Source organism: Falco peregrinus, chromosome 9 (assembly GCF_023634155.1).
Source record: "Falco peregrinus isolate bFalPer1 chromosome 9, bFalPer1.pri, whole genome shotgun sequence".
Taxonomy (NCBI): domain Eukaryota; kingdom Metazoa; phylum Chordata; class Aves; order Falconiformes; family Falconidae; genus Falco; species Falco peregrinus.
The window spans coordinates 12,437,929-12,465,485 of NC_073729.1; the positions used below are offsets into that span (position 1 = coordinate 12,437,929).

Below are 27,557 nucleotides of genomic sequence, written 5' to 3' on the forward strand. Positions count from 1 at the left end.
TGCAAAATTGCCAAGAAAAAACATGTACAACTTCAACTAAGCTATAGCCACTAACATGAAAGAAACTATTCTATGTACTTGTAAGTTTCATTTCTAGAACCACCCTACAGTTCAGAGTAAAAACAGCCATTTGGTAATGACCCAGAACATTTTAAATGCCTCCTTTTCAGTGATATGTAAAATTCTACCATTGGTATGGGTTTACATTTGAAATTGCCAAAGGAACCAATTCTTGGAGATTTCCTTTCTGATTGCATAGTATAAAATTTTAATTAATTATTTTAATCCTCTTTCAATTTAATCCCTAGACTTGGCTTTACAAATCACTCTCAATTTTGCAGCTCAAACTCACTTCAGAAAACCAATTTTCCCATTTATAGCTGAAACACTTACAGATTTTGAGCAATTTTCACAGACACAGCCATTACAGTTTAGTTGAATCAAGCTGTGAACAACAAAGATAACATGGATATTTGTAATCATGCAGAGCTAGACCTTTCCATAATTCAAAGAAGAAAAGTTCATTGTCAGAAAGTGAGGTCTGTTGCATGGGAAGTGAGACAATTTATTGATATTACATCTCTGTAAAAATGGTAGAAGCTGTTCTTGGAAGGGCTTCCTAGAACATACTGAAATAGTATCAGGAGATGGGGTTTTTTCCTTGTAAATTTACACATATTTAAATGCTACCAGAGGAACAGGTAGTTTGTAGTCTTGAACAATTACCAAGCTCCGTGAAATAATAAATAGTGCTTCATACTAAAGTATCCACTTGCACTCCAGAGTTTCAGTGTTTCTAACATTATCAGTTAGTTCAGCCTTTCACCAGGGGCGTGAGGAGAGGCAGTCCCTTCACCCTGCTTTACAGATGGGGACACTGAGGCATAGTCAGATTAAGTGCCTTGCCCAGGACCAATCTGAAATTCTGAAGAAGGGTCACGATCTCCCAATTTCTAGCTACCCATAACCAGATAGCATCCTTCCTCTCTTTGCAGTTTTAAGATACTTGTGGTGGCTAATTCACTGAGAGAATACCAGATCAGTCCTGCTCTCCTTGAAGTGAGCAGGTGTTTTGCCAATAACTTCAGTGGAAGACGTTCTCTGTATTCATTTTTTGCCTTAATACTACTATGACATAAGGATCACAAAGCAGAACATGGGCCAAAGCCGTGCAGTGCCATAGCTAATTAAAAATTGTATCACATATGTTGGTTACTGCTTCTATCACACTAGCAGTGTATCAGCAAGCTAAAGAGTGTACCTCTTTGTGTACAACAACATAAAAGTCAAATTCAGAATGCAAAGCAATGGCAAGAAATGAAAATAAAAAGTCAAAGAACATAGGAATATCTGTGCTGTACACATGTAGTTTTTAACAAGACCCAAAGAACTGCGCAGAACAGACCCTTTGCTGTGTCTGGCCCGTTTCTGCTGGGTTGCTAAATGCTAAACCAAAATCCAAGCCTCAGTAAGATGGGTTCTATCTATTTTTCCAAAAATTTTGGCTTCGCTGTCATTTTTTCTATCAGATATGACTTTGAATGCAGTTTGAAGAACCCAACAGCAACATGAAATGAAAAAAGCCTTCCCCATCTCTCTGTCACAGAAAGCAATATTAAAATAAATTTGGTGGGGAGTAAAGTATTGGGTTTGGGGTTTTTTCTCCTACTTGCACTGTGGAAAATAGTAGATAAAGGCAAGGACAAAGAATAAACCTCAAGTTTACTTACATTCAGATCTCTCATGTTTATAACTCTGAAACAGAATACACTGTTGCTATTTTTGCACTGGTTTAACAAATGAAGAAATCAAAAGCTAATCAAATACATAAAATCGATTCCAAGCAGTTAACTTCAAGACTTTCTGACCTGCCATAGTAATCAGTTCATAATTACTTAGTGTCCATCCACTGCTGAAATAGCTTTACCACCTATTCTAGTACAGTCACTCGCTTTTTAGATCCCGGTGAATCCCTGACATAGGCTGCTGTACCCTGCTGCATCACATCTCAAGGTATCTATTGGTTAAGTTTGCTGGTGATGCAGGACCTAAAAGCCACTGATTCCTTGCAAAAAGCCAGAGTTAAGGACCCACAAATTTCTGGTTTAATAGTTTAAAAACTTAATCATATACACAGGCACTCTTTATAGGGTCCCACTGGAGGCTGCAAAAGTCAGTGCTCCTTGCCAGATATACAAGACTTCAATTTATGCCAGTGTGTGCTATGGTGTTTAGACACTGGTTTACAAAGCATAGAAATGCATTGAGCTGCAGTGAAGAGGGACATACTTTGGAAGGAAGATTCACCTCCTCTCTAAATATTGTACGCAGTGGAATCAACTTTCTGTATGATTTACAATCCTTTGGACCCATTATTGCCTAGTATGTAAATGCGTATTTATAAAGTTACAAAATTATTTACAGAATGTAATATAGTTTCAAGCTACTCCTTGGGAATGAATTGAGCATGGAAATTCTTGAAAAGTCAGGCACTTCTTAAAACAAGAATTATTTTTAACAAATGGAAAAAAATCAAATTCCTGAAACACCTCTTCACGGTAGTTACATGATCCATCTGCTATACATTTGGCCACCTAACTATTTAAAACCCATTTCTCATTTTTAATGAGCTTCATAACAGAAAAAACTGTGGGAACTAACTCTTCATTATTGCCTCTATACACTTTAAGAAACCTGAAATGGATGGGGACAAACAGATGAAGAACTAGTTTTCAAAAAATATTTTGGAGAGAGATAGAGATTAGTATAATTCCATACTTAAGGAATCCTAAGGGATTTTCAATAGGAATATGGTCTTAAGGTGATTTTAAAATCATGAAATATTGTACGATTTTGGGGTGTCACAACAGTGTTAAAAATCAGGACCTAAACCACCTTTCTGCCACACCACTTTGGTGTCTGTGGTTTTTACATCTGTTGGTATTAAGGGCCACCCAAACAGCAAATGTGTAACATAGGGTAGTCTATCCACTCAGAGCCCCATCGAAATCCCTGTCTCATCTCCCATGTCTTGCGCACAGCCAAAGCAAAAATTTCCCCCAAATAACAGGAATCACCAGATGCTCAGTTTTCTCACTGGGCATGGCAAAACATTTTTCATCAAGGATGTGCAAAGCTGTTATTCTCAACAGATTCTGCGGTGTTAACCACGTTTACCTTAATGACTTGGCCATCTTGAAACTTTCTTCTAATGAGCAAGTCAGTATGCAATTCATTTACTGACCCATATAAATCTCATTTCAACAAGTTAAGTTTTGCATTATTTATTTATGAGAAAAAGGCAAGTTAAAAAAACCCACCATTGTGAATGAGTACTTATGCTCAATTTGCATGCCTACCCTTTAAAACAGAAAAATTTAACTTTAAAGTATTTTGATAAGCAAAACAAAACCTAAATATCTTACTCAGTCCTGGGTTATGGTCAAAATATTAACTGATGAAAAGGATGTCTAGCACAGGAAGTGTCAGCTACCACTGGGCACACTCATTCCATATAGCACTGTGACAATCTACAGTGCTATAGCTAAATAGCATTATAGTAAACAACCCCAAGCTAATCCATTTCTCTTTGAACACACGCTGCTTTGTAAATTTGCTTAGCAGACCATCTGAAGCGATCACAGAGAACTAGCTAGATGTTATTTACCCCACATACTTATTTTCAAAATTACATCTGTCTTACTCAAAACAGCTGTGTGCCTGTACCCTGTTATAGGGGGGCAGTAAGTGACCAGAAGAGAGATCTGCTCCGTCAGCCACAACAGCACACTGAGCAGGAGGGGATGCTGCCCTGCACTCGCTCCGGTTAGTGAGCAGTCCTGATCTTAGCAAACCAAACTTTCCCCTTTTCAGAAAGCCTTCAAAAAAAAAAAAAAAAGCTAACGCTATTAATATACTAGCATACTATATGATCATGGGTGTCCTGCGCCGCCCCCCCCACAGCCCCCGCCATGATGTAGTAAAATATATATAATATGCCATACAACTTGGTGTTTTATTACAAGAGATTACTTTGAGTAACTGGAAACCACTCATGTTAATTATGCCACTCTCACGTGGAGCTGCACAGAGCATGCACATGGCTTACACAAAGGAGTGGAAGCATGAATTAACACACTCTCTTGTGATAGGACTGAGTCTTAATTTATACATACCAGGCACTGACAAGGAAAGGAGCACTCCTTGCTCAGAACAGCTGTCCAACACAACCATTTTCTAGTAGGTCTGAGTCAATGTGCAACAGCAGATCTATGGCTTCCAGACCATTAACGTACTCCAGACCTGTTAATATCCTTCATATTATCTCACACTTGTTCTCTTCCTACTTCCTACTACCATGACCTTCATGTCAGTGAGATATGGGAAGCCACTGAGATTTGTTTATGCACAAGAAATGCAAAGTCAGGACTGTAACTGATTTACAGCATCCTTGGACACAGTACTCGGAGCCTCTCAGTCGTGTACAGGTTGAACAAGGTCAGCAAAATGAAGTGACTTCTGCTAGCTCAGAAAACTTGCTGCTTTCAAGCTCCCTCAGACTTTTAGAAGCTGACAGCTAGCTCTTGTGCAATGCAGGTCTAAAAAAAGTACATTAAAATGTAATTAATTCTTTAACAGTCAGGCATCTTGAAATATAACAAACACTGTAGTTAGCTTTGTATGTATATCCTTTAAACGAGACAGTTCTGCCACTCAATCCAATGTTGTTTTTTCTATCTTACATTATCTTACATTTCTTACATGTCTCACCTTCTCAAAGTTAGTCTGAAAAAGAAATGATCATTACTTATGATAGTTTCCTCATGTCTATATACAGGATTTACATGCACTTCTATCAAGTTCTACCCATAATATTACTAGATACAAATATTATTCATATTTCTAGATTGAGTGCTAGAGCTTCTCTCAAATCCAGATAATATGTTTTTCTCAAAAAATGACCATCAGAGTACCCTCTTATCCTGTTAAAGTTACTGTTCTACTGATGTTAATAATTGTCACACATAGTATACCTACAGAAAGTGGTCATTACACACATACCGAGAAGTAATTTTACGTGCATTTCATTTGCAGATGTTTCTACTGATGATTTACAAATCTGAAGACAAATAGTGGTCAGAACAACAACATTTTTGTACACAGACAACCGTATTTCCACCTAAACATTCAATATAATTGTAAAGAAAATTGGGGCATTTAGTACAAAAACCTTAATGACTAACTTTTTATTAGTAAAAATGGTATGAATATATTCTAATGCAGTTATAACTTTAAACAGGTATACCTTCCTCTTTGAAATCAGTATTGAAAAACTCTATTGTAATTGCAGCCATACAAAATGTTTATTATATTACAAATTATTTGTACACTATATTTTCACTTTATCATTGCTTTGTGCTCAGAGAGTATAAATATTACAGCATGATTTTTCTTTCCTGGGAATGTCCTTACTGTCTTGATTTAACCTTACTTTGTACTGAAAAAAATAAATAATAAAAAAAAAATACAGAAACATATTCCAAACAGAATAGAAAGCCATTATGAATGAAGAATGTAAGATGTCTTTGTGAATAAAGTGCACCACAATGGTTTTGGAGTGATGGTTCAGGGAATATTCAATAGACTGCACATCACTGATAACCATATCAAACAAAATTAATGTTGAAAATCTATCAGGTCTTCCTCAGTATTGTGAAGAGTACTTTGTTTAACTTTACTGAAATGGGTTTTCTTTCTAGGCGGCTATTTAGATGTTTATACTTGAGGGTTTTGTATTTTTTCATTTTGTTTGCACATAGGCATCAAACCCTGTACACCTACATAATCGCCAAACTTGTTAACTTCCAGTTTGGCAAGATAGATGCTTCATCATATAAGGCATGAGACTTGACCCTCGCACATTTTTTGTCAGAACTGCTAAATCGTTTAAATTTAAGATAGGATACAGCTTTACAAACAGAGCGAAATGTCCCAAAGATGCTGTTTAAATCCGGTATGTCCTACCTCTTGTGACTCCTCTGGGAATGTCATAATGTCACCCTTCCCCACTACAGGGCTTCAGCACTCCCATCCATGTGATTGCTGCTGCTTCCATACTTGCAGCCTTGGGCTAACTCTGCAAAACCACAATCTAAGATACAGAAATTGATTTCACAGTACATTTCACTCCCATTGCATAGAAGGGCCTACCTACTTGCAAAATTTCAATGTGCTAAAAAGAAGAATCAAAAACTGAGGTAATAAAGCTGATGCAAAGTGTGGCTGACCATTTAGTGTAGATGTCACTTACCAAGATAGATTAAGCCAGTTATGAACTAGCTTATGCTAAATAGAAGTAAGCTGCTCTTCAATTATGTCTGCATTTATGTTACAGTGATTTAAATGACTGAAAAATAAGCAGAATATTGTCCAAGGGATTCTAAGTGAGACTTGCACCTATAGACAAACCCTATACAGAGAAACTCAGCCTTGCTCTCAGTGTGTGAAGCTCCCACTGAAGCCAACCAGAACTAGTCTTTTTATGGCACACTGAGTTTGGCCCAGTATTTTTAAGTTGTTATTTCAAAGTGTGATATTCTTAGGCAGTTATTAATTCAACACAATTTGGATGTATTGTATTACACTGGTAAGATCCGTATTATTTAGCTGACAGGAAACTGAGACAGCAGTCTGTCTTTACTAGACTGATATTTATATTAAAGATTGAGTTTCTTTGGTTGTTTCATATCCAAGTCACCCAAATGTATATTTGTGTACTCCAGACATAGCGTGTTCATATTGATCATTAAAATTACTAGGTTTTTTTTTCTTTTTTTTTTTCCCCCACTTGGTTTATGGAAATTTTCTGACTATAGCAGACCAGTCACTTATATAAATATACAGCACATATATACATAGAAATTACAAAAATACATTTTATTTATATCTGATTTTTAAATAATAAAAATGAAATTTCACATTTCTTGAAAGATTAGCTAGCATTCCAAAAGCTTCTGCAATATTTAAGGTATTGGAGCAGAAGGTATGTGGATATTCTAGGATAACTATGTATCACAATCTCAGCCAGGGTTTGTAATATAATTATTTGGGGAAAAAATAACTCTGCTTTAAGAGTTTGTGCTTCATCAATTTCTTCTTTTATCCCCTATTCTAGTCTCCTCTTCTCTCTCCTCCTCTCATTTTACTAATGGCCAAGAAGCTAAACCAAGTTCCCTTTCTCACCTCAGTAAAGACCAAAGAAACTCAGGGAAATGAAGTGATTAGACAAAACAGCATAAGCAATTGAGGATAACTAAATAAGTTACTGAAATGAAGGACATTACCTTTAACTCCAGTTGACATCAAACATGCCTAACACAACAAATTTTGCAACAAATTCAGTTCCTGAAGCTAACTGCTGAAAGAACTGAAAACAATTGTTCGTGACCTCTGACTAGTTTATGCAACTGCAAAAGATAAACTACTGTCCCACTCAACTGGTTTGATTTTCTTTTGGGACTGGATTCATACAACAATGCAGCTGAACAATTAGTGACCTTTATCTTGCACAATGTAAAGTCAGCATAATTCCTGGAAATGCTCTCTTTTTCACAGAACATTAGTATTTTTGTTAATCCATGTAACTGTTTACTTATTTACATGTTAATATAATCATTAGGCCCTCTACATTCCGAACTTCCTAGGTGTGCATTCACTGTTCCAGCGTAATCAAAATCAACTGCAGCTTCAGGTAGCACTTTCTGGTATCACTTTAGTAGATATTGTTTAAGAAAGAGAAAAAAGCACTGTGTTAAACAGAGGTTTTCTTGTCCAAGCAGGTGTATTCATTATTCCAGTTCAGAAAGCCTTGCTCAAAGGTCTCAGGTTTACCAGCTTCACATGCATTCAGAGTGAAAAGCCTGAATATAGAGCAAACGCAAATAACCTTTTTTCATTTCTCCTCAAAGCTTCTAGCACCAATATCTTTTGTTGGCTCTTCGGGCATTGTATTCTCTCACGCTGAAAAAAAATCTTGTCTATAACTCATCAGTAGCATCGAGGGACAAGGTAGCCACCAATAATCAAAATATCATTCACCTTCTTCACAGTCGTCTCTTCTTTCACTTCTTTGTACTGTTAATAGGATGAGGAGAATCGGGGCTATTTACAGGACATTTATTTGTATTACTTACTCATCTCAAATTCTTTTGGTTTGAATACAGTCTCTAGAATGAAAAGGCTGAACTGGCTCTGCATTGCTGAAATCAGCATCCCTTATACAATGTCCTGCAGCAAACAAGTAACATGGTCACCGCCACCCCTACTGTGGCCTTTAGCTAACCATGTTCTACTGTATGTTCTTCTTTAATCCAAGTTTTTGACATGCAGAACTTATTTTCAGCAGCTCTACATTTGAGCCTGCAAAGAAACATGGTGCAGACACATTCAGCAGCATCTCTAGTGATGACGATCATAATACAAGAGCTAAGTGACAAACAATTGCATATGATCAGTCTTATCCATATGAAACAGGTACCTGGCAGCATTTCCGTAGCCAGCAAGCAGAATTACATATCTTCAGAGTCCTGTTGCTCTACTTTAAGTCACTTCATACTATTGACTTTTCAGACAGAGAAAAATGCCATCGTATTGGCACAATTCACAGCAAGTTTGTAACTCAAAATTAAAGGAGTCACTTTCTTGGCTACCCCAGGTTGCACGATACAAATACTGCACACAAAAGATACTAGACCTGGAATTCAAACATATCCGTTTGCTTCTTGGCCAGTTTAGCAACTTCTTCTCTTATTGCCTTTACAAGGGCAGCTGTAGAAATATTGGTGAGAGGAGCATCAGATGGGTCATTTTCTGTCAGGCTCTGCTGCGAAGCTGCAGTGGATGGCAAAGGAGCTTGTTCCAGGCTGGGATGCATGCTGGCTTGCTGGCTGTACTGGCGAGGAAGTCGTGAAGGAGAGTTGTGTTGATAGCGGGGCCTTGGATAAGCCTCGATGTACCCAGGAAGCGGAACCTGCAGAGTGTTGTAATTATACAAAATTACACAGAACAATTGATCCCCAGTGCCACCTGCCAGGTAACACAAATCTCCCCGGGGCAGAATAACATCTAACAGATAGGATCACAGGAAAAGAACATAAACCTCATGATTCTAAGCATCCATTTACAAATGTCTATCTTGGCATGGGCCATTTATGAATATATCTCAAGGTACCGGGTACTCGGCTCCCCAGGCGGTGGGAGCAAAAATGCCTAGCAGGGAAAACATTGCCTGTCCTAATTTATCATCACTACAAAATATCAAAGGGAGATGTCTTTTCTGAAAGCGTGTTCTCTGCTTACTATTCTTCTTAAACATTTCACTTTTAAACAAACAGTACTACTACCATTTCAGGCCACCAGATAGCCTAGAACAGAAAAGCAGATTTTGCTGGTTTACAGCCACTGTCTCTGGACTTACTGACCCTAACAAAAACTCACTAGGATCCAGACAAGAGGGATAAGCTCAGATATGCCAACCTGGAAACTCAACACTGAAGAAGAGGCTTGACTTCCCAGAAGTATCAGGATTTCTGGCCACATTTAACAGAATCACATGGGGGATTACCAATCGTACTCTATTGTAAATTCACTGATTTCAGCCCCAGCTTACACTGGCTAAAACTAAAATAACAACATGGGCCCTTTAGTCACTGTGAGATATAAGTTTCCTTTAGAAATCCATGAACCTTGATACCAGTCTTCATAGTCCTCAGAAATTTTTAATGCATCGAATAAAAATATTATTTATTTATGTTTTGCAAAAGTCTATAAAACAAGAGTCTACAGCCCTTCATTTTGAAGAAGGCTTTATGTTGTTACAGAAGACAACCCTTAACCTATTACTAGGAAAACATAATTTCTCCTTGAGGAAAAGCTTACCAGCTGATCATTCTAGTCCATGCCAATGACAAGTAAGGAAAGTTCAGTGATGCTTTTCTATGAACTGAGTAACTCAGAAAAGTACACTTAGCTACACTATACTCAGAATACTACACTAATAAGCCAGCTGATGTGTTTCCACAATATTTAATCACTTAAAACTTTGTAATTCTTTTTGCTTAAAATGGGAAAAACATTTTTGACTTTCCAAATACATTAAGGTCTTATATAAGGCAACAGGCAGGTGTCTCGGCTAATTTTTTTATTTCAGTCAGGCTGAGGTGTTAGGTGCTTCACCCACCAGGGATAAGGCTTTGGTGGGTATGTTAGAAGCAGAATTTCAGAATTTTAGATTTCTGCAAGCAGACTGAAATGGCAAGATGTGAAACATCTACCAGTTTTATATACCTTCCACGGAACATGGGACCTCAGCATGGACTTCAGAATGACAGCTTTGGAATTTTGCTTAAATTCCATTTTGAATCTGGCCCTGTGAGAGTTTAACAACCCCTTGGGTGCTCTGAAAAATCTTGCCACTTCAGGCATCTAAGAACCTATTAAAACCTGATCACTAGGATTTATGCGTGCTCTATATGATCTCAGATATCCATCAAGTAATGGAGAGAATGTCAAACACGTTCAGTACGGTGTGATGAGACAAACCTAGGAAGCAGTCATGATATGAAAGTGATCACTAAATGCAGTCACCTCTGTTTAGTTCACAATAGATTATTCAAGACAATTTTAGTGGTACAACACTTGAGCATGCCACTAGAGGCCACCAGGTTACTACTTTCACTAAGCAGCATCTACCAGTTTGGAAAATAAGTGCTTTGTCAGAAACAGTTGTTTTCCCCTACAAAACTTAGTGCTTTAACACTTACCATTTAACTGAGAAAATAACACACTACAGTAAATTTAGCTCATAAGATCATTCTCTGTTGTCAAATCTCCTGTTTCTTCTGTTCCCTTCTTCACAGCTAGCAGAAATGCATGAAAAACAAACAATTCAATTTTCGCCTTATAGATATTAAGCCTCTCTTCTTACTAATCATCAAGAAAATCTTGGAAGCATGGTCAAGTTATAGTCTAGAGGCTCAGAAACCAAAAAAGCAGCCAGAAACTCAAACCCTGATTATTATTTTAGATCTTTATTTTTTGCAGTTTTATTCAGGCTTTCTGACTGTATTATGTTGCTAACACTATTAGTAGTTCCTCTAGTAATGATTTTCAAATAAAGACAATTTTTGGCAGCGTTTGGGAGGTGCAAATTCATTGTAGAAACTGCAGTGGTTTGTTTTTACATTTTTCTCCTCTTCTCCTGCAAACTCACAGGAGGGCTTAAAATCTGAGTACAAGAAGTTGATAAAGCTCCACAATGGGTAAGTGAAGTTAAAAGAAACATTTGTTTTCTTTGAATTCTAGATTGCCAGTTGTTTTTCAGACAGTTTCTCACATCCCTCTACATTCCTCTGTGTAGGGTCCACCAGCACTAATTGCTCTTCCTACCTCCTTCCCTGAAGACTGGGAAACCTACAACAGGGTTACACTCTGCTCCTTCCAGAGAAAGGAACAGGGGGCTGGAGACCTGCTTTCCAGTCTGTCCAGTTTCTTTTCAGTCTCCACTTCTGACAAGTGATATCTGACACTTTTTTTCATGGGACTGCAGCCAAAGAACAGGGATACAAAAGGGGAAAAAAAAGTGGAACACAAGTAAATTCTCCTGATTTGTTTTGTGGGGTGTTTTTTGTCTTCCTAAAGAAGTTTTAAATGATTGTTCAGATACAAGAAGCCTCCTGGATTTAAAATGTCGGTAGGGTTAAAAACAAACAATAAAAAAATCCAAACCCAAAGAAAACAAAGAAAAAAGGGGGAGAAAAAAAAGGAAAAAGAAAAAGTTTTCAATGCTTTAAATGGCAGCTCTGGGAAAGGAATCTGTACAACAGCATCACAAGCCTCCAGGTGTCAGGGGCACATCAACAGATGTACTCAGCTTACAGATGAACGTCTTTTTTCTTGACAGTTCAGCCTACAAATTCAGACTTGCATCTGACAGTCGAACTGAATTCTTTCCCTCAGAGGCATCAGGAGCAGTAATAAAGATCTGGCAACAAATAGCTGCCCCCAGGAACATTTATGTGATGGTGGTGTCTCTTAGCTGCTCAAAGCCAACTTAGACTCAAATGCAATTCACTAAAATGTTCCGTTGATGATGTGCACAAGGAAACAGAATCTACCTCCTAGTTTTTAGCTGAATTGGTTCTGCATAAATACCAGCTGTGAGCTCAAGCAGCAGACTTCCTAGTGGAAAAAAAAAAAAAAGCTCTACAGTTTAGAAATTGTTTTGAACATTATGAACTACTGCAATTCATTTTAGGATATTTCAACTTTATTTCTTTGAAATGTAGGTATACTTTGGGCAAAAAATTACAGCTGCCCCAGACTAGGATTTTGAAATTAATTATTTAATTTATAATCTGTTACTCCAGCCTGCAGGAGGGACTTGATGCAGCAGTGCTGGGAGCCAGGATCTGGGACCCAGGCTGTCTTGAGAGAAGCCTCCAGGAAGGAAAGATAGTTCCCAGCTTCCAAACAGCACAGAAGTGCCTTGAGAGGCAGCATCACCTACTCCCGCCATACCCCTATCCAAATATTTAACCTCTGTCTTGGGAACAAAAATTGGTACCTAACCCACTAACTTTACATGGGTGCCAGCCCCTAACCTAGTGAATGATTTAACTCAGTAAAGATTTTGCTTATAGTTTATGGGATGGACAGCTAAATTATCTGTGCCCTCTCTTAAAGCTTTTCACTACTGGAGACTGGTCCCATTTAACAGAAAATTATGCTGTTCAGGTTCTTTGCTGATCACTTAGCATTGCTTAAAACCCCTCCTGTGCAAATCAGAAAATACAGGTAGGTAGAAAAGCAAGGATGCTTACTGAGTCTGCCCACTGCCCTGGCAATTCATTCTCTCCAGCATAGGGCATCCAGGCTTGGTTCCTGTATGCTGTGGGTGGTGTTGGGATAAAATAGCCTGTGAAGCCAGGTCGGTTTGCTGCTGGTATGGCAAACACTGCTGGTACGGTATTTCCTATTAAGAAAGAGAGTAGATATAATTAATAGCTGACATTTTCATTATAAATTAGAAGATAGTGCTTATGAAGTAAATGGAATCTGTGGTGGTTTTTTTCTTGCAGTTTTTTTGTGAGAATGTGATGACCATTGGTTAGATGTAAGGCTCCCACCATCAGACTAGAAGTTGTCTATAACGCTAGGAAATACTGGAGAAGGTAAGATCTGCAGTTGTCTGTATAATCATGCACAGCCTTCAGATAAAGATGTGAGTACTTTAGTCCTTAGGACTTGGTCCTTGTAGCAACTGATCGTCATCAAAACTTTGAATCTTTAGAAAAAAAGGCTTTTTTCCTCTTATGTTTTCTTCCTTGTACTCATTTTTTAGCTGATGTTACCATGGGTTTCAGAGTAAATCAGCTTTCTTTTCACAGTTTACACAGTCTGTCTTAACATCTCTAGGCACAAAACCTACAAAAATGCATGAGTGATACATTTAAAAGGCTGTAATCTCAATAAACCCGTCATAAAACTTCAATGCTTCTGTAAAAAAATACCAAAGCTCTACCTGCTCAATTCCTTTCCCAGGAATGGTCTATGACTGCAATGAGTGATGCCACTAAAACTTAAATAACTATTTCCAAAGAAACTTGTCAACACCAAATCTGTTTTATCATGTTTTCATCAATAGGTATGCATAGGGATGTCCAGGAAGCCTTCTACTAAAATACCACTATCATACTCCACATTGGGTGGGAGAAACCAGCCTTCCTAGTATGAGGTTCAGCCAAATCTCTGGATAAGGTTACGCCTGCTTTGAGGTAGAGTTTATCCCTGCAGCTGGCAGAGATGCAGAGAACAATGTGGTTCATGCTGCAGTTACTGAGATTATCCACAAGATATAAATAGGCTGTCTGGAAGACTAGCATCTCACTGTGTGCTCTCACTCTTTCCCTTGAGAGATGCTATCATAACTCCATGTATTTGCCAAGTTTAGAGTAAAACACAAACAACTGGCTTGTCCAGTAAGACTTCCTCTAGTGTCTATTTACATGTGAAGACAGACACCAGCACTGTAGCACTGCTACACTAAGGTCATAAAATCCTCATTCCTAAATCCTGGGTGGTAAAGCTCTGTATCACTTTTATCAGTTAGTAAACAAAGCATGTGGATGGTATGATTAGAGTTTTTAGTCATAATACATGGATCTGTATCTTTTCAGATTCACAGAATATAGCAAAAATGACGTCATATATGTGAAAGCAGCAGAGCCAGTAAACCCCATGAGAACCCAACAAAGTACAACTCGAGCATTTTCACTGAGGAGTGGAAGTACAGTAATGTTGCATAGATAGGCACTGACACTCTACTAGAGTCAATGCAGAGAAAATACTATTCCTCTCCCTTCCAACTGCACAGGATTTGAATATTGCCAGGACTTGTTCCCAGTAGATATGATACCACTGTGTAAGAGGTGCTGACAAAACCACAAGACACAGGCATTCCACTAAAATTCATACAGAGCATAACTGACAGAATTAGTATCACTTACTGGTGCTTCAGATACCTGCCCCCCAGAATGTCATTTACAGCCCTGCTACATCCTCACTCCTGAACACTCTGCCAGGCGGTTATGCTGCCTGCTCTGATAGGTGCCGGGGACACTGCACAGGCACACACACACACAGAGACTCAAACGGTGACACCCATCCTCAAAGCAGCCTCCACAAAACCAGAGATTTATAGGTTCTCAGTGACCCCCATGCAGTCGGCCAGAAGCTACCAGGTATGTAAAGAGGTGAAAAATATATGTTGTAGCACAATTGTCTCCGGAGCAGAAACATATAATCAGTTTTAACACTATCTCAGGAAAAAAAAAAATATCGGAAAAAAATTGGAAGAAACAACGAAGAATACTGTCATCCAAAATACAGACTAAAAACTTCTGTTATGCTTTCCATTTATACAGGGTTTTCTGTTGTTAGGGACTAAGTCCTAGCTTTCATTTTAGCATTGGGTTGTAGTGCCTTTTCACCTCGGTCAGGCAGAACGCTGGAGTCGCTTGACCCTCAGAGAAGCAGTCACCATGGAATTGCTACAGACCGGTGGGATCTACAACATACGCCTGCACAGCAGGTAGCTGCAGGGTGTCTCACAGGACCTCTACCCCAATTCCTCCAGCCCCTTGGTTTGGAAGAAGGTGAGCTAACGGAAGAGGGGTGGGAAATCCTTGTTTTCCCCAGGTCATAACCAGCACAAGGATTGCTATTTTAAATGAGTTTGCAAGACTGGAAATAAGTATTCTTCAGACATGTTCAGAGAAGAAAGTGCTGCTCCTGTAGATGACACATGGGCTTCTACACCAAAACACTCTCTTAATCAAACTATGGCAAAATCAGCTACTCTTCAAAATGAACACTCAGCTGATGCAATATCTTATTCCAAATTCTTACCACAACATCATTATCTTACAGCTGATGTTGATGGGCTGCATGAGAGTAACATTAGGCTGTTTCATGCCAAATCAGCACCTTCAGCAACGTTTTTTCATGGATTGAGGCAAGACAAATTTATTTTCATTATCAGAACATTAGAAATCCTTGTATTATCGTTGCAGGTTTCTCACAAGTCTCCTTGTCTTCCCCTGTATTACAGCCTTTTGGAGCATCCATCATATATGGAAGTTTCTTGCAACTAGCCCCACAATTATTCTGGCAAACTCCACAATGTACACAAAGGTCACTTTGTGGTTTTGGAAATGCAGCCACTCATCAGTGGTAGCACAACATACCTGTTATTAACAGACAGCAAAATCACTGAAAATGATTAACCAAGTGTATCCCACAGAACACAGTACTGCAGACATGAAGAGAGACTTCTTGGTAGCAGGCATATTTTATAGCTTCAAATTCATTAAAATGGAAGGGTAAGCATCTGCTCTTTTCAGATTCACATGCACCATTTGCAAAGTATGACAATTAGTAAAAGTAGAATGGCTCTTTCAGACCTACTATATTTAATTAACTGACAACAGATTTGCATATCCACATTATTATTCTCAGCACAAGATGATGAATACAATGCAGATAGCTATTACTTCTCAGAAAGCCAAGATCCATTGGATTCTGTGATACTGGGCTTTAATAATTCAGAGTCCTGATCAGTGAGCCAGCAGAATGCCATACCTGAACAAAGACCATCTGGTACATTACTGGTGGATCTTACCTTAAGAAATGACCATTTCCTGGTGCTCCTGCAGGATAAGTGGTATTTTACAATGTAGCTAATGTGCATTTAGAAAGGGGAAATCCTTTGTAGGTCTCCTGCTGTTGCACCAGAAAAAAATTCCACCTAATACAGCCTTTCTCCAAATAATCATCTGTGTTTACTGTATCCCATACATTCATTTACATTGCAAGTTGGGTCTGCATTATTTTTTCACCTGAGTGAAAAGCTGATTGATCAAGTGGACCAACAGACATCGGAGCTCTCGAACCTGCTGCAAAAGATGTCTGATCATGATGCTGGACCTGATCTGCCCCACTGGACTCAGGTATTCTCACTTTGCTGCCAATATCCGATGTAGACCTGTGCATTAAGAAAGAAAAAAGTAGAAACTTTTGTCATTCCAACTGACAGATCAGATTCATAGCCACATATGTGCCTATTAGCTACAGTATGACAAGCCAGCTAGGTACGAACTGTCTGATCTTGCTCCAGCATGACAGTAGCTTGGATAACAAATGGAGAACAGTAAGTCTGGAGAAGTCTGAGGACAACTTCTTCAGCCTAGTCGCTGCTTTGCCAAAGCATTTTATTACCATTGCACAGAGCCTTCAGTTGCTGCTTCAAACAAACACCTGTGACATGCAACACAAAAACTAGAGCTTTTCAATCGTTCATCAGCACAAGGCTATATACAAATACCATATTACTACAGTATATATGACATAGTATCTTATAGTAGGAGACTACTATACTAAATAACATTAACTACACTTGGAAAGTACTAACATCTTTTGAAATGGTGTGTCCTAGTTGCTTTAGAGCTAAAACTTAATGGATGAACAAGAATATGACAACAGACATGTCTATATCTTGAGTGTTTGGACACAGTTACGGTATCATTAGCAGCCACTTGGAAAAGTTCCCAGTGCTCCACAGTGACTCCCAGCAGGCCTGCGGTGCCTCGGATGGCGGCTGGCACCAGCAGTACCCATCAGCACAGCACTGAAAACCAAACGAGTTCGCCCACCACAGAAGTGTAAGAATTCCTTGCAATGCATTTTATACAGTGCCTTCCTGTGAGGAAGAGGCAAAATGTATGCACTGAGCTAAGGCAATCGGGCTTCTGCATGCATCTGGCTTCAGAAATGCAGCTATGAGATACCTGAAAGCTGGGCAGAAATCCTCAGGGCCGGGCTACTGAGAAACAGCTTATAATTCATAAATATCCTGCTGCAAGCCCTTACCAGGGAGAATGACAGCGTGAATTGTCTACCACGCACCTGCCATACAATACGCCATTACGTGCATTGAGGCAAAGTGTGTTTTAAAAGAAATCTGAGCCTGGATTTCCTGATTTTATTGAAACTGATTAGCTAATAGAAGAGAAAATTCACTGTGATTCCTTTCCTTTTAGTGTTACAATGAAATAAATCCAAATGTGTTTCTAATTTCACGAATGTGTCTTTACAAGAGGCTTGTAAGCACCCCTTCAGGGTTCTTATTATAGTTCTTATTACAACAGTGGGTTTGAGAGATCATCCCTGAAATAAAACAACAGATAAATACCTCCTGAGAGAGGCAACAGCCACAGGACCTGTTCTGGGAGGGACAGGAGGAGGAGGAGAACCCATTACCATCTCAGGAAGCTGAGAAAATCTGTAAGCCTGTAAAGTAGAAAAATATTTTCTGAAACACCATTAGGTCCCAGTTAAAAAATAAAAGAAAGTCAGAAATTCAATACCTGCTTCACGCACCAGCCCACAGGAAGTAACTTTTTGCGGCCTCAACAGTAACTGCATTTTATTTGAGAATTTACAGTGCTTGGGGGGTTTTAGGGTGTGGACGAAAACATGAACAAATTAGTTCAGAGCAAAGACGAAGTCTAATTAAAATAAAACGTATTAAACACCATCTGTGTCATTTGTAACCTTGCTGGCAAAGCAGATCTATTATGATTATGTGAACAGCTGCTTTGGACCCACAGGAAAAAGATCTCAGTATTTTCACTTCCTTCAGAAACAAGGTATTTTAAAGATTCAGAAAACATCCTCAGAGCAGCACCTAGTGAAGTGAAGCTGCCTGTGATGTGAGCAATGCATATTTCAACCTCTTCCTTTCAGCCCTGAAGAGGTGACAAGAACATTCTTCACAAAAACCCCAAGCTCCGTACCTTTCTAAAGCAACAACAAAGGTCCCAAACAGTTCTGAAAAAGCAGAGTAATTCAGAGGAACACAGGACTAACCCACTAAGTCACATCTAAATTAAGTATCTTGCTCATATTAATCCTGGATTTCATCACTAATACATGTGAAGGGTGAGTAATTGTGTGCATGAAACCCACGGTGTCCGAGAAATGACATGTAGGACAAAATTTCTCTTGTAAATTCTTTGTACTACTACAGATCAGGGGTCATAAATTTTGCTAAATATACTTAAATACAGAGGGCTGATATTTCTCTAGCACTTCATTGACACTTTTCTTCACCACATTGTGGGTTTGCTTTTTTTTTTTTAATTAGACTTTTATTGACGAAGCTTGAGAGCAATGCACAGGATTAAAGATGAGATCAAAGCAATAGCAAATAACAAATCATGGAGGGCTGTCCAGTATCAAGACGTAGGCATTTTGACAAAAACTAGAGTCCAATCGTGGGTCTTTGGCCTCTAAACAAGAGTTCCCTGATTTAGCCAGAGAAGCTCCCTCCACAAACAGCAGAGAAAGCTAAAAATGCATTACCAGGGGATGAGTCACGCTCGATCTGCCTGTAGAAAGGGCCTACAGGATTTACATGATTAGCTCTGGCTTAACACCTACATTTAGGTTTGAATTTGGCAATATAAATCCCACACTAAATATCAAAAACCACCATCTTCCGTAATCATATTTAAAAATTACACATTTAGACAGTGTTCCAATACCTTCTTTCTCAAACAGATGCAAAACCAGGTTAACACAGAGGAAGGGCAACTTATCAAATACTGCCTTTTGATGTCAGTGACTCTAAGGGAAAAGCAATTCCAGACCAAGCATCTTTCTCCCATCCCTCACTGCCACCCCTTTCCCTTTTAAAGCAGGGCAGAGTCCCTCAAAGGCACATCTATGAAAATAATTTTTCCTTTCATGCCACCTACAAAGTCTCCTAATATTTACTTTCACCATGCTACAATGGTATTTAAAGTATTTCTATATTTAGTTGGGAAAAAAAAAATCTTAAAAAGCAATATCACGTTTCCTAGCCAGGGGCTGGAAATACCGATTTTTAATGAAATAACTGTATAGAAAAAACAAATGCTATTTGCACCAAAGAAAGCCTCATATAGATTTCTCCTAATAGCAGTGGACTTGAAATGGTCTGCAATGCCTCTTCTGCATCTGAAAAGCTGGCAGTGCTCTCGCAAGCTGACCTGAACGCTTCCTTCTGGCTCCACAAGCCTTTCACCCCACATCTTGCTATCAGCATGTGTTTGTACCCAGTATGAAATTCTTCCCCCCCATTTTAAAGGAACAGCACATGAGCCGATGTTTCAGCGTGGTTGGTGACTCCAGATACTGTTTGACAGGTCAGACGGAGACACAGAGGTACGTTGAGGTTTCTCTTGTGCGTTAGTGGATATGCTATGGAACGTGGACATCAAAGGAGGCATTTTAAGGGATCACAAAGAACAGCTCACAAACATGCTGCGACTTAAAACGTAAAATAGAAAATCGAAGCACTTATTTTGCTGCTTATATAGAAGAGGAACAATTTTCAGTGAGTGGCAATATATTGCTAATGACTGGGCAGAGGGAATCCTCTTAAGGTGAAAAATTCTGTTAAAAGATATGTTACACCATGGTGAGGAACAGCCAGTCCTCTTTGTGCTGAGCTTCCAGAGACACCAAAACAGTTACAAAGGGGAATTCCAATAAAATTTCTCCAAATTTCTAGAATTTCTCCAATGGGTTGGAGCATTAGTGTTGTCATGCATGCAACACAAATGGGAAAAAAATGTTCAGAGGCTAAATTAAACGGAGGTTTTACTATAGAGGCCTGTTACAGATGCAGATGAGCCCTTAGGTTCTAGGCCAACCGGCATGATTGTAGAAACAAAGTCACTTCAGCGCAATTCATACTGTTTTAAATCAAATCAGAAAAAACCCAAACCAGCTGATTTCACAGCAAATTTGCCTAATTTTATTCTTCAAAAGGAGTTTATCCTTTAAAAAAAAAAAGTTGCAGCACTTTTGTTGCTCACCAAAAAAACTCGACCAAAACCCAAAACAACCTAAAAAAGAGAAACATTCTGCATGTATTCCAAACTCTATTTTGTTAAAATGTGAGGACTCATATAATACAAAGGCTGTAACAGTCATTGGCAGATGTAATCAAACTTGAGATTCAGGACAGACTGCACAGGTCCCAGACGGCAGACCCCATGCCACCCTTTCAGGAAGAAATGCCAGTGAAGGTACCTGTTATGACTCAAACACTGACCATTTCAAAAGCAAACCAGTGAAAAATTTGAAAAAGCAATAGGTGCAGTATAGCAGAGAAACGTCAGCCTTTGGGCCCAGGAGACATACAACCCAACCCTCTGGAAGGTAAGGTCCAGCCACCAGCAGACACCTGCACCAGTGTCTTCTACAACCCACAAAAGTCTAAGGTACCGCCTGTTGGGATGCAGGAAAGAAAAGTTAAATCAGCACACGCTTAGACTAAAGTCTAAAGGAAAAACTTTACATTTCACTTTAAGGCTACATTTCCCGGTTGCAGTATTAAAATATTTTTATCACTTCTAACTTACATATTTGTCTTGGGTGAAATTCTTCAATGTTGCCTTCTGATTACAGAAATATCCATCTCCTTATGTCTCACCATAGGAATTTAAAGGGTTGTGTCTCTGCATACACATTGAATCATTTAACTGATTATTAAATGGCAAACCAGGAATAATGCACATATCCATTTCAGCTAGATTTGGGTTTGCTTTGCTAGCTGACCTGTTTTGTACTGTAGTTTAGTAACTGTTACTGGAAGTGGCTGAACTTTAGTAAAATACTCTCGCTTTACCTCTGTTAAATGAAAGGAAGTGAAGAGAAGCTGAGGATATGTTACCAGTGACTCAGCCTGCAAGCATGTCCATCAGTGCCTGCTGGACTGTGCTAGGTCTCACCTTGGGACACAGAGCTCTGTCACTCTAACTCCTTTTTCCAGAGCACTAAGGAGAGATGGGAACTGATCCAGCCTTGTAACAAAGAGGTTTTTTTTCCCCTGGCCATAGCCCTCTGCTCAACTCAGCTGTGTGAATTTCCAAAACACTAACATGATCTGCCACAGCACAACTCCAGCAGTTAGGCTTGTGTTATACACCCGAGCTATAACTCCATCCTTCGGTCGCAGCATACCAGCTGGATGACGAGGACCCAGCCAAGTGTTGCTCATCCCATTTCTGGAGGCTCCAGAACAACACTAAGAGCTTGCATTTTACTAGCTTTTCTCTGCCAGCAGAAGGCACGAGCCCCGTACGAAGGAATTCTGTTATCACAGGTCACCCCTGGGCAGTTTGGCAAACAGGCATTCCCTCACAAGAGCTACAGATAATTTAGGTATTAATGTTAGCTTGTAAAAAAAAAAAACAAAAAACAAACAACAAAAAAACCAAACAACAAAACAACACAGAAGGCCTCAGAAGGGAAAAGAAAAAGGAATAGGAAAAAGAAGATGCATGCATGCTCTGAAGAGATAAACAACTGTTTGACAGTGGGACTAGCCAAGAAGTTGACTGCAAAAAAAAAAATCAAAGGTCCACAACTTGGAGGAGACCTGAAGTAACATCGACCTGAAGAGTGGTTCTGATACCCCTGAAAGGATATGGCACAAATACTTCGCAACAGAGACGAACCCTGAGATGGAGATTTGCATGCATATTTTTTGCCGTCTTGCCTCAGTCAGTTTACCATTTGTGCTTTATAAAGGTAGAGCATGTCTGTACAGTGCTTATGCAGCACTTCTACTGCCTATTAAATGCCTTTGCAATAGGTTTCATAAAACCTAAATATGGACTTAAGTTACTGGAAAGTTTGTGGGTTGTTGTAAAAAGTTTATTCTCATGTAACTGGACTGCGAAGAGCCAGATCTCAGAAGAGAGTGATGAACCGAAGACCTTTATACTTGCCTTGTGGCTTTACCATTGGGTCTGCAAATAATATCTGCATCTGAGCAGGCAAAATGCTCTTGAATCCAGATTACAAATTATAATAGCATTATTAATGTTTACTTTTAATTGCCCCTAAGAAGTGAATTTTAAGAAAGGGCAAAAATGAATAATTTTTGGTTTGCAGAGGTAGCATCCTGCCCCATAGAACAAACATCCCAGTGCTCAGGTACCTCTCATCCCCAAAGCTGCCGGAGGCTGCTCACCCACCCCTCAGCTCAGTGAGCCAGGACACCTTCTCTACGTGTCCGCCAGCCCACTCCTGAGCACTCCCCATCACAGCATCTCCCCCAGAGCTGCCAAGCAAAGGCATCGTGGGCAAGCAAACAGCTGCTAAGGTGCTGAGAGCAGTAATTCCACATTTTCCCTACCCACAGATCACACGTCTCAGCTGCATATTTTCAATTCCAGTCCTCCATCCCCATTTGAGAACAAACCAGTAAATTGTGTGGTTAAAGTACAGCTTATATTTGTGAAACTGATACGCAGAAAACTATGAATTAACAGCCCTTATCCAAAGCCTGGCAGCCTGTGTCTATCCTAACCTGTGCCAATCAACTACCTCCAGGGAATTTTTTAACACTACCTTCAAAATGCCAGAAAGATAAGCAAGTGCTTTAGGTCTTAAACACACAGATGATTTAGAAGAGTAATAAGTCTTAGAAAGAAAACAGTGAAGCACTCACCAAAAATGTTTGGCTATTACATTTTTTAAAAAACCTGTTGCCATATGAGATTTTTAATTTCATTTTAGAAAGACTCTCTGAGGTGTCAAAGCAATTTGACTACCCATTAGCTGTCTCTTAAGCTTGTAATCAAATTCTAACCATAAAATACAATTATATGGTCTATGAAGTTCATTGGACCAATTTCAAAGTGCCAGAAATAACCTTTAGCATGATTTAAATAGCACCAGCCTGAACCTCTGCAGGCAGTGGCACTGGCTTTCAGATACACTCAGAATAGTTCAGAAACAGCACCCCTTAATGTATTTTTTATTATCACGGAAGGAAGTCATAGTAATAACTATTTTGAACTGAGGACATTTTTCTGCATTACCCTTTTATTCCAAGCAGAGTAAGGGACTCAATTTGAAATGCATTCTTTCAAAGAAATGTTTGTTTCCAACCAAAAGCCTTAAAAAGAACAACTTTTTACACTGATATTCATGGGCTATTTCTCACCTGAAAGCAATCTTCCCCGGTTGAGATTTGTATCTGACATATAAGAAGGAAAATACTTTGTCGAGTTTCACAATACAGTATGTGGAAATTCAGGGGTAGTTTCACATGCTGAGGGTGCATGCAGTGCTACCGTGCCTGCTAGCTACAAACCTATAGAATTCCATTAACAATTTCCACCCACGGATTTAAGTTCTTAATTCATTTATTATTTCTCTGAGGTAAAGACATGTAAGCCGCAATTGGAAGCTAGAAAGTAGAGGACAGAGTGACTTACATAAGGTCAACCAAGAAACCCATGGAATCAAGCCCTCTGGAGCCCCAGGTCTATAGCTGTGACTGCAAGGCTGACAGTAACAGCCCATGTTTCAGGTCACTGATTTTTACACTTGGTTCACTCTTGCGATGATGCTCTTCAATGACGGGCCTCATGCAGAACTGTTGAGTGCTTCATACCCAGCTGCCTCCATAGCTGTTCTACAAAACCAGATTGCTTCCCAGTATGCACTCGTGAATAGGAGGCGGCAGACAAACAGGTTCTTGACCTGTTGAACAGCCTGGAGCTCAGTGCAGCCTATTCTTTCAAGCACAATTTAGACAAGACAACCTTGCTGCTAAAGTAGGTACTGAGTCTTCCTGCAAGAGATGAGTATGGGTAAGCATACATACATCCAGCCCGCTACACATACATATTTACTGTAGGCATGGCTTCACATCTGGTTTTAAGCACAGAAACAGGGCTACTCCTTAAAAAAAAAAAAAGTGTCTCAGAGTAGAAATATCTTTATGACGATACAGTGTACTAAAGAGAAGTTTCACTTACTGGTCTTGGTAAACTGTACTGATACATTTCTGGTCTGTAAGTGGGTACCCACTGTACCCCCCCTCTAGGTCGGGTCATGGTACCAGGAGCACTGGTCACAACCTCTGAGTAGGGCAAGTGCGGTGCTGAGCTGTACGCCTCCTGCCTGCTCTGTCCTCCGTGGCCCGCAGAGGCCAGGCTGAAAGCCTCTTCCAAGAGCATATGCATCTGCTGGCGAACCTCATCAATGGAGGGCTGAGAACTTAAAGTTGAGGTCTCCGAGTGGCCTTTAGCCTGACGGGACCTGGTGTAACTCCGAGGCTCGTTGACACGGTCAACATTTGTTTCTTCTATAATTTCAGGCTCAGTCTGTTGGATGGAATAAAAGCACGTATACATAAAAAGCTTTACAAGACAGTATTTGTGCTGCTTCATACAAAACATTCTCAAACACAGATGTAACATACACAAAGTCAGGAATTGTGACAATATAGACACATGACAGATATTGCAAAGGAGTGATATGATGCAGGCGAGTACAATAGCCTTTTATATGCTACATTGTTTGCTGCAAAAACTAGCAGGGACACTCAATTAAATCGTCAGTGATTCACGTAAAAACAATTAGAATTAATGTTTAAATTATTTTCTTGGTATCAATGGGAGTACAACTGTGCCAGGAGGAGTGTGGCTTCCTAAATAGTACCATCACTACGAGGGACCCCTTACAAGGGACCACTTGTTACAGCTACAGAGACTGAAATAGTTTTGTCCCTTCTCACACATTAAGATTTCAGAAGAATTAAACTTCAGGAGTTTTCCTGAACTTTCTAACCCAGTGAGGACCACTAACAAGGCCACCAGAAATTACGTTGTGTCCCTTGCAGAAATTATCCTAAACCAGCTCAGTTGCCTTACCTAGCCACTGCACACTAGTTACACAGCAATTTATCCAAAACTAATGTGTAAACAGTGAATGAAGCACATACTCTACTGAGCAGATGGTACTTGGGCAGCTTAACTTGAAGAGTTACCTCTAGGGTAATTCCTTCTGCAGAGAAGTACAAACAGAAATCGCCCCCCCTGTTTTTTTTTGCTTGTAACTCCAAGACAGAAAAAAAAATCATCATATTGTAAGAACTTGACAGTGAAATGCCTAAGAATCCATTTTCTGTAAGATTAGTTTTACAGCCTATAGTTTTAAAAAATACATTTTAAACGGGCAACCTGAAAAAGCAACCAATTCCTTATAATTCTTTAAATATCAGTATAATGTATTTAAGATGCTAGGATAAGTGGAATGAAAAATAGGATATGTACCTCCTCCTATATATAGCATGTGGTTAGAATTGTGTTAGCATTTTAAATAGCCACAAATAAAAGAATACAACAAGATGTTCTTATTTATAATTCCAGCACTATCCTGGTAATTTGAGTCCTCTGTAGCTCCTACTGTGGCATACTTTTTTTTCCATGTAATAGTGCTTTTCTACACCTGACTAAATAAGCAGCTGGGCTGCCAACCTTTTGCAAACTACATATGGCCATAGGTACTATAGGACAATCATAGTATGTATTTCTTCATTTGCAGAGGAAAATATAAAACTGACTTTCTTTTTCAGTTATCAGCCATTCAGAGAAGAGTTACGTGGTTAGCCTAAAGACTGGCAATAAATTTAAATAAAAGATCTTAATTTGTTTTCTCTTAGCTGTTACAAGTATAGCTATTATCCTGCTACTTAATGAAAATACAGCATTGAAAAAGGAAAATTAAGGCAATAATTAATCATTTGCATACTAGAGTTTAACCATAATTTATATGGTTATAGTTTTACAGTATATTATCCAAATTCAAAACCACAAACCCAGCTTCAGGCTTCCTAAGTGGCAAACACATCAGATTGGGGGAGAAGCAAGGTAACTGCACAGTTATCGTAAGCTGAAAAACTCTGTAGGAAATATACAACTAAATAGTTTCCCTGAATTTTCTTCCTGCATTTGGATTCTGTTGTTACAGTAAATAAAAATCAGATAAGTTTTAGAAGCCCGACTATAAAATGCAATGTAGTTCGCATAAGCGCAACGAAAGAGCTTCTGAAATTATATTGTCCCAACTGGGTGATTAATAAAGATGGTTCTATTTCCTCATGCCTGTAAAAATGTCAGCAAATGGAATCCCACAAGAGACCTATTAGTACCCAATGCTGAAATAAATCAGGTTCCCTACTACAGCTCCTTGGTGAAGCCATTAGACCTCTACAGAATGTCTAAAATATATCGTATGAATAAAGGATGCATGTTAACAGTCAGCATTAAGTCAGTGTTGATTTATCAATATAAAAGTTGACATGAAGATTTTGGAGGAGACTGGTGATCATTACTTTTCCTCAAGCTTTAGAATTTATTTCAATCCATCCTATCACTTTCTGATGTATGTCAGTTGCTTTCCTATCAATTGAAAAATGTAAGTATCATAAATAGATGCCATTATAAAAATGCACATATTGTTCATACATAGTTACTGTACAATACAAGGAATGAATTACATGAAGGAGGAAAAGAAAATCCTGTACCAAGAGACAGACTTTGCACACTTCTGGCGTAACTCTGCTGCCGCAACTGTGTCAAATTCTTCATGTGAACATTAATCCATAAGCTTTTTGAGGAGTTGCAAAATTTAACTATATCAATAAAATTATACCAGTAAATTCTTTTGAATATTGATCTCTTAGCTATGTATAAGGTCATTTTCTTCCTCTTACACAAAAACCAGCCTACATATTTTCTGCCCTAGTATAAAGCTCATTAGCAGTCTAAAGGTTCTAGAATCTCGTTATAGCATTTGCTCTACTCACAATTGTCTGTGAACATGTTGGAAATAAACTTGTTAATAAAGTCTCCTTAATCTACTTCCTAGGTGAGGGTGATGTCAATAAACCCCGTTGGGGTTATTTACAATTGAAAGATAGGTAATGTTCAATAATAATCCATTTTTAAAAGGTGCTGTAAAGGCAAATAATATACTCAGAACATCAAACAGTAGAATGCATGCTCCAATAAAAAACCAAAAGCTACTTATTCTATATGGACAGGTAGGTAGCTGTTGACCTTCTACCCTGACTAGGTTTTAGCTCTAAG

General features: G+C 39.0%; 1 protein-coding gene across 3 annotated transcripts in view; it reads right to left on the minus strand.

Annotated features, from left to right (window-relative positions):
• The window catches only part of KIAA1549L (KIAA1549 like), a 137,311-nt gene continuing 109,754 nt past the window's right edge, over positions 1 to 27,557 (minus strand). For 2 of the 3 annotated variants that reach the window (XM_055814657.1, XM_055814656.1), the window contains 5 exons: positions 24,441 to 24,788; positions 17,807 to 17,904; positions 16,455 to 16,600; positions 12,879 to 13,030; positions 1 to 9,028 (listed from right to left, as the gene is read on the minus strand). In XM_055814657.1, the coding sequence (XP_055670632.1) occupies positions 8,747 to 9,028; positions 12,879 to 13,030; positions 16,455 to 16,600; positions 17,807 to 17,904; positions 24,441 to 24,788 (1,026 nt within the window). In that variant the 3' untranslated portion in view covers positions 1 to 8,746. The remainder of the gene's footprint in view (positions 9,029 to 12,878; positions 13,031 to 16,454; positions 16,601 to 17,806; positions 17,905 to 24,440; positions 24,789 to 27,557) is intronic. The other variant, XR_008748853.1, reaches the window with a different exon arrangement.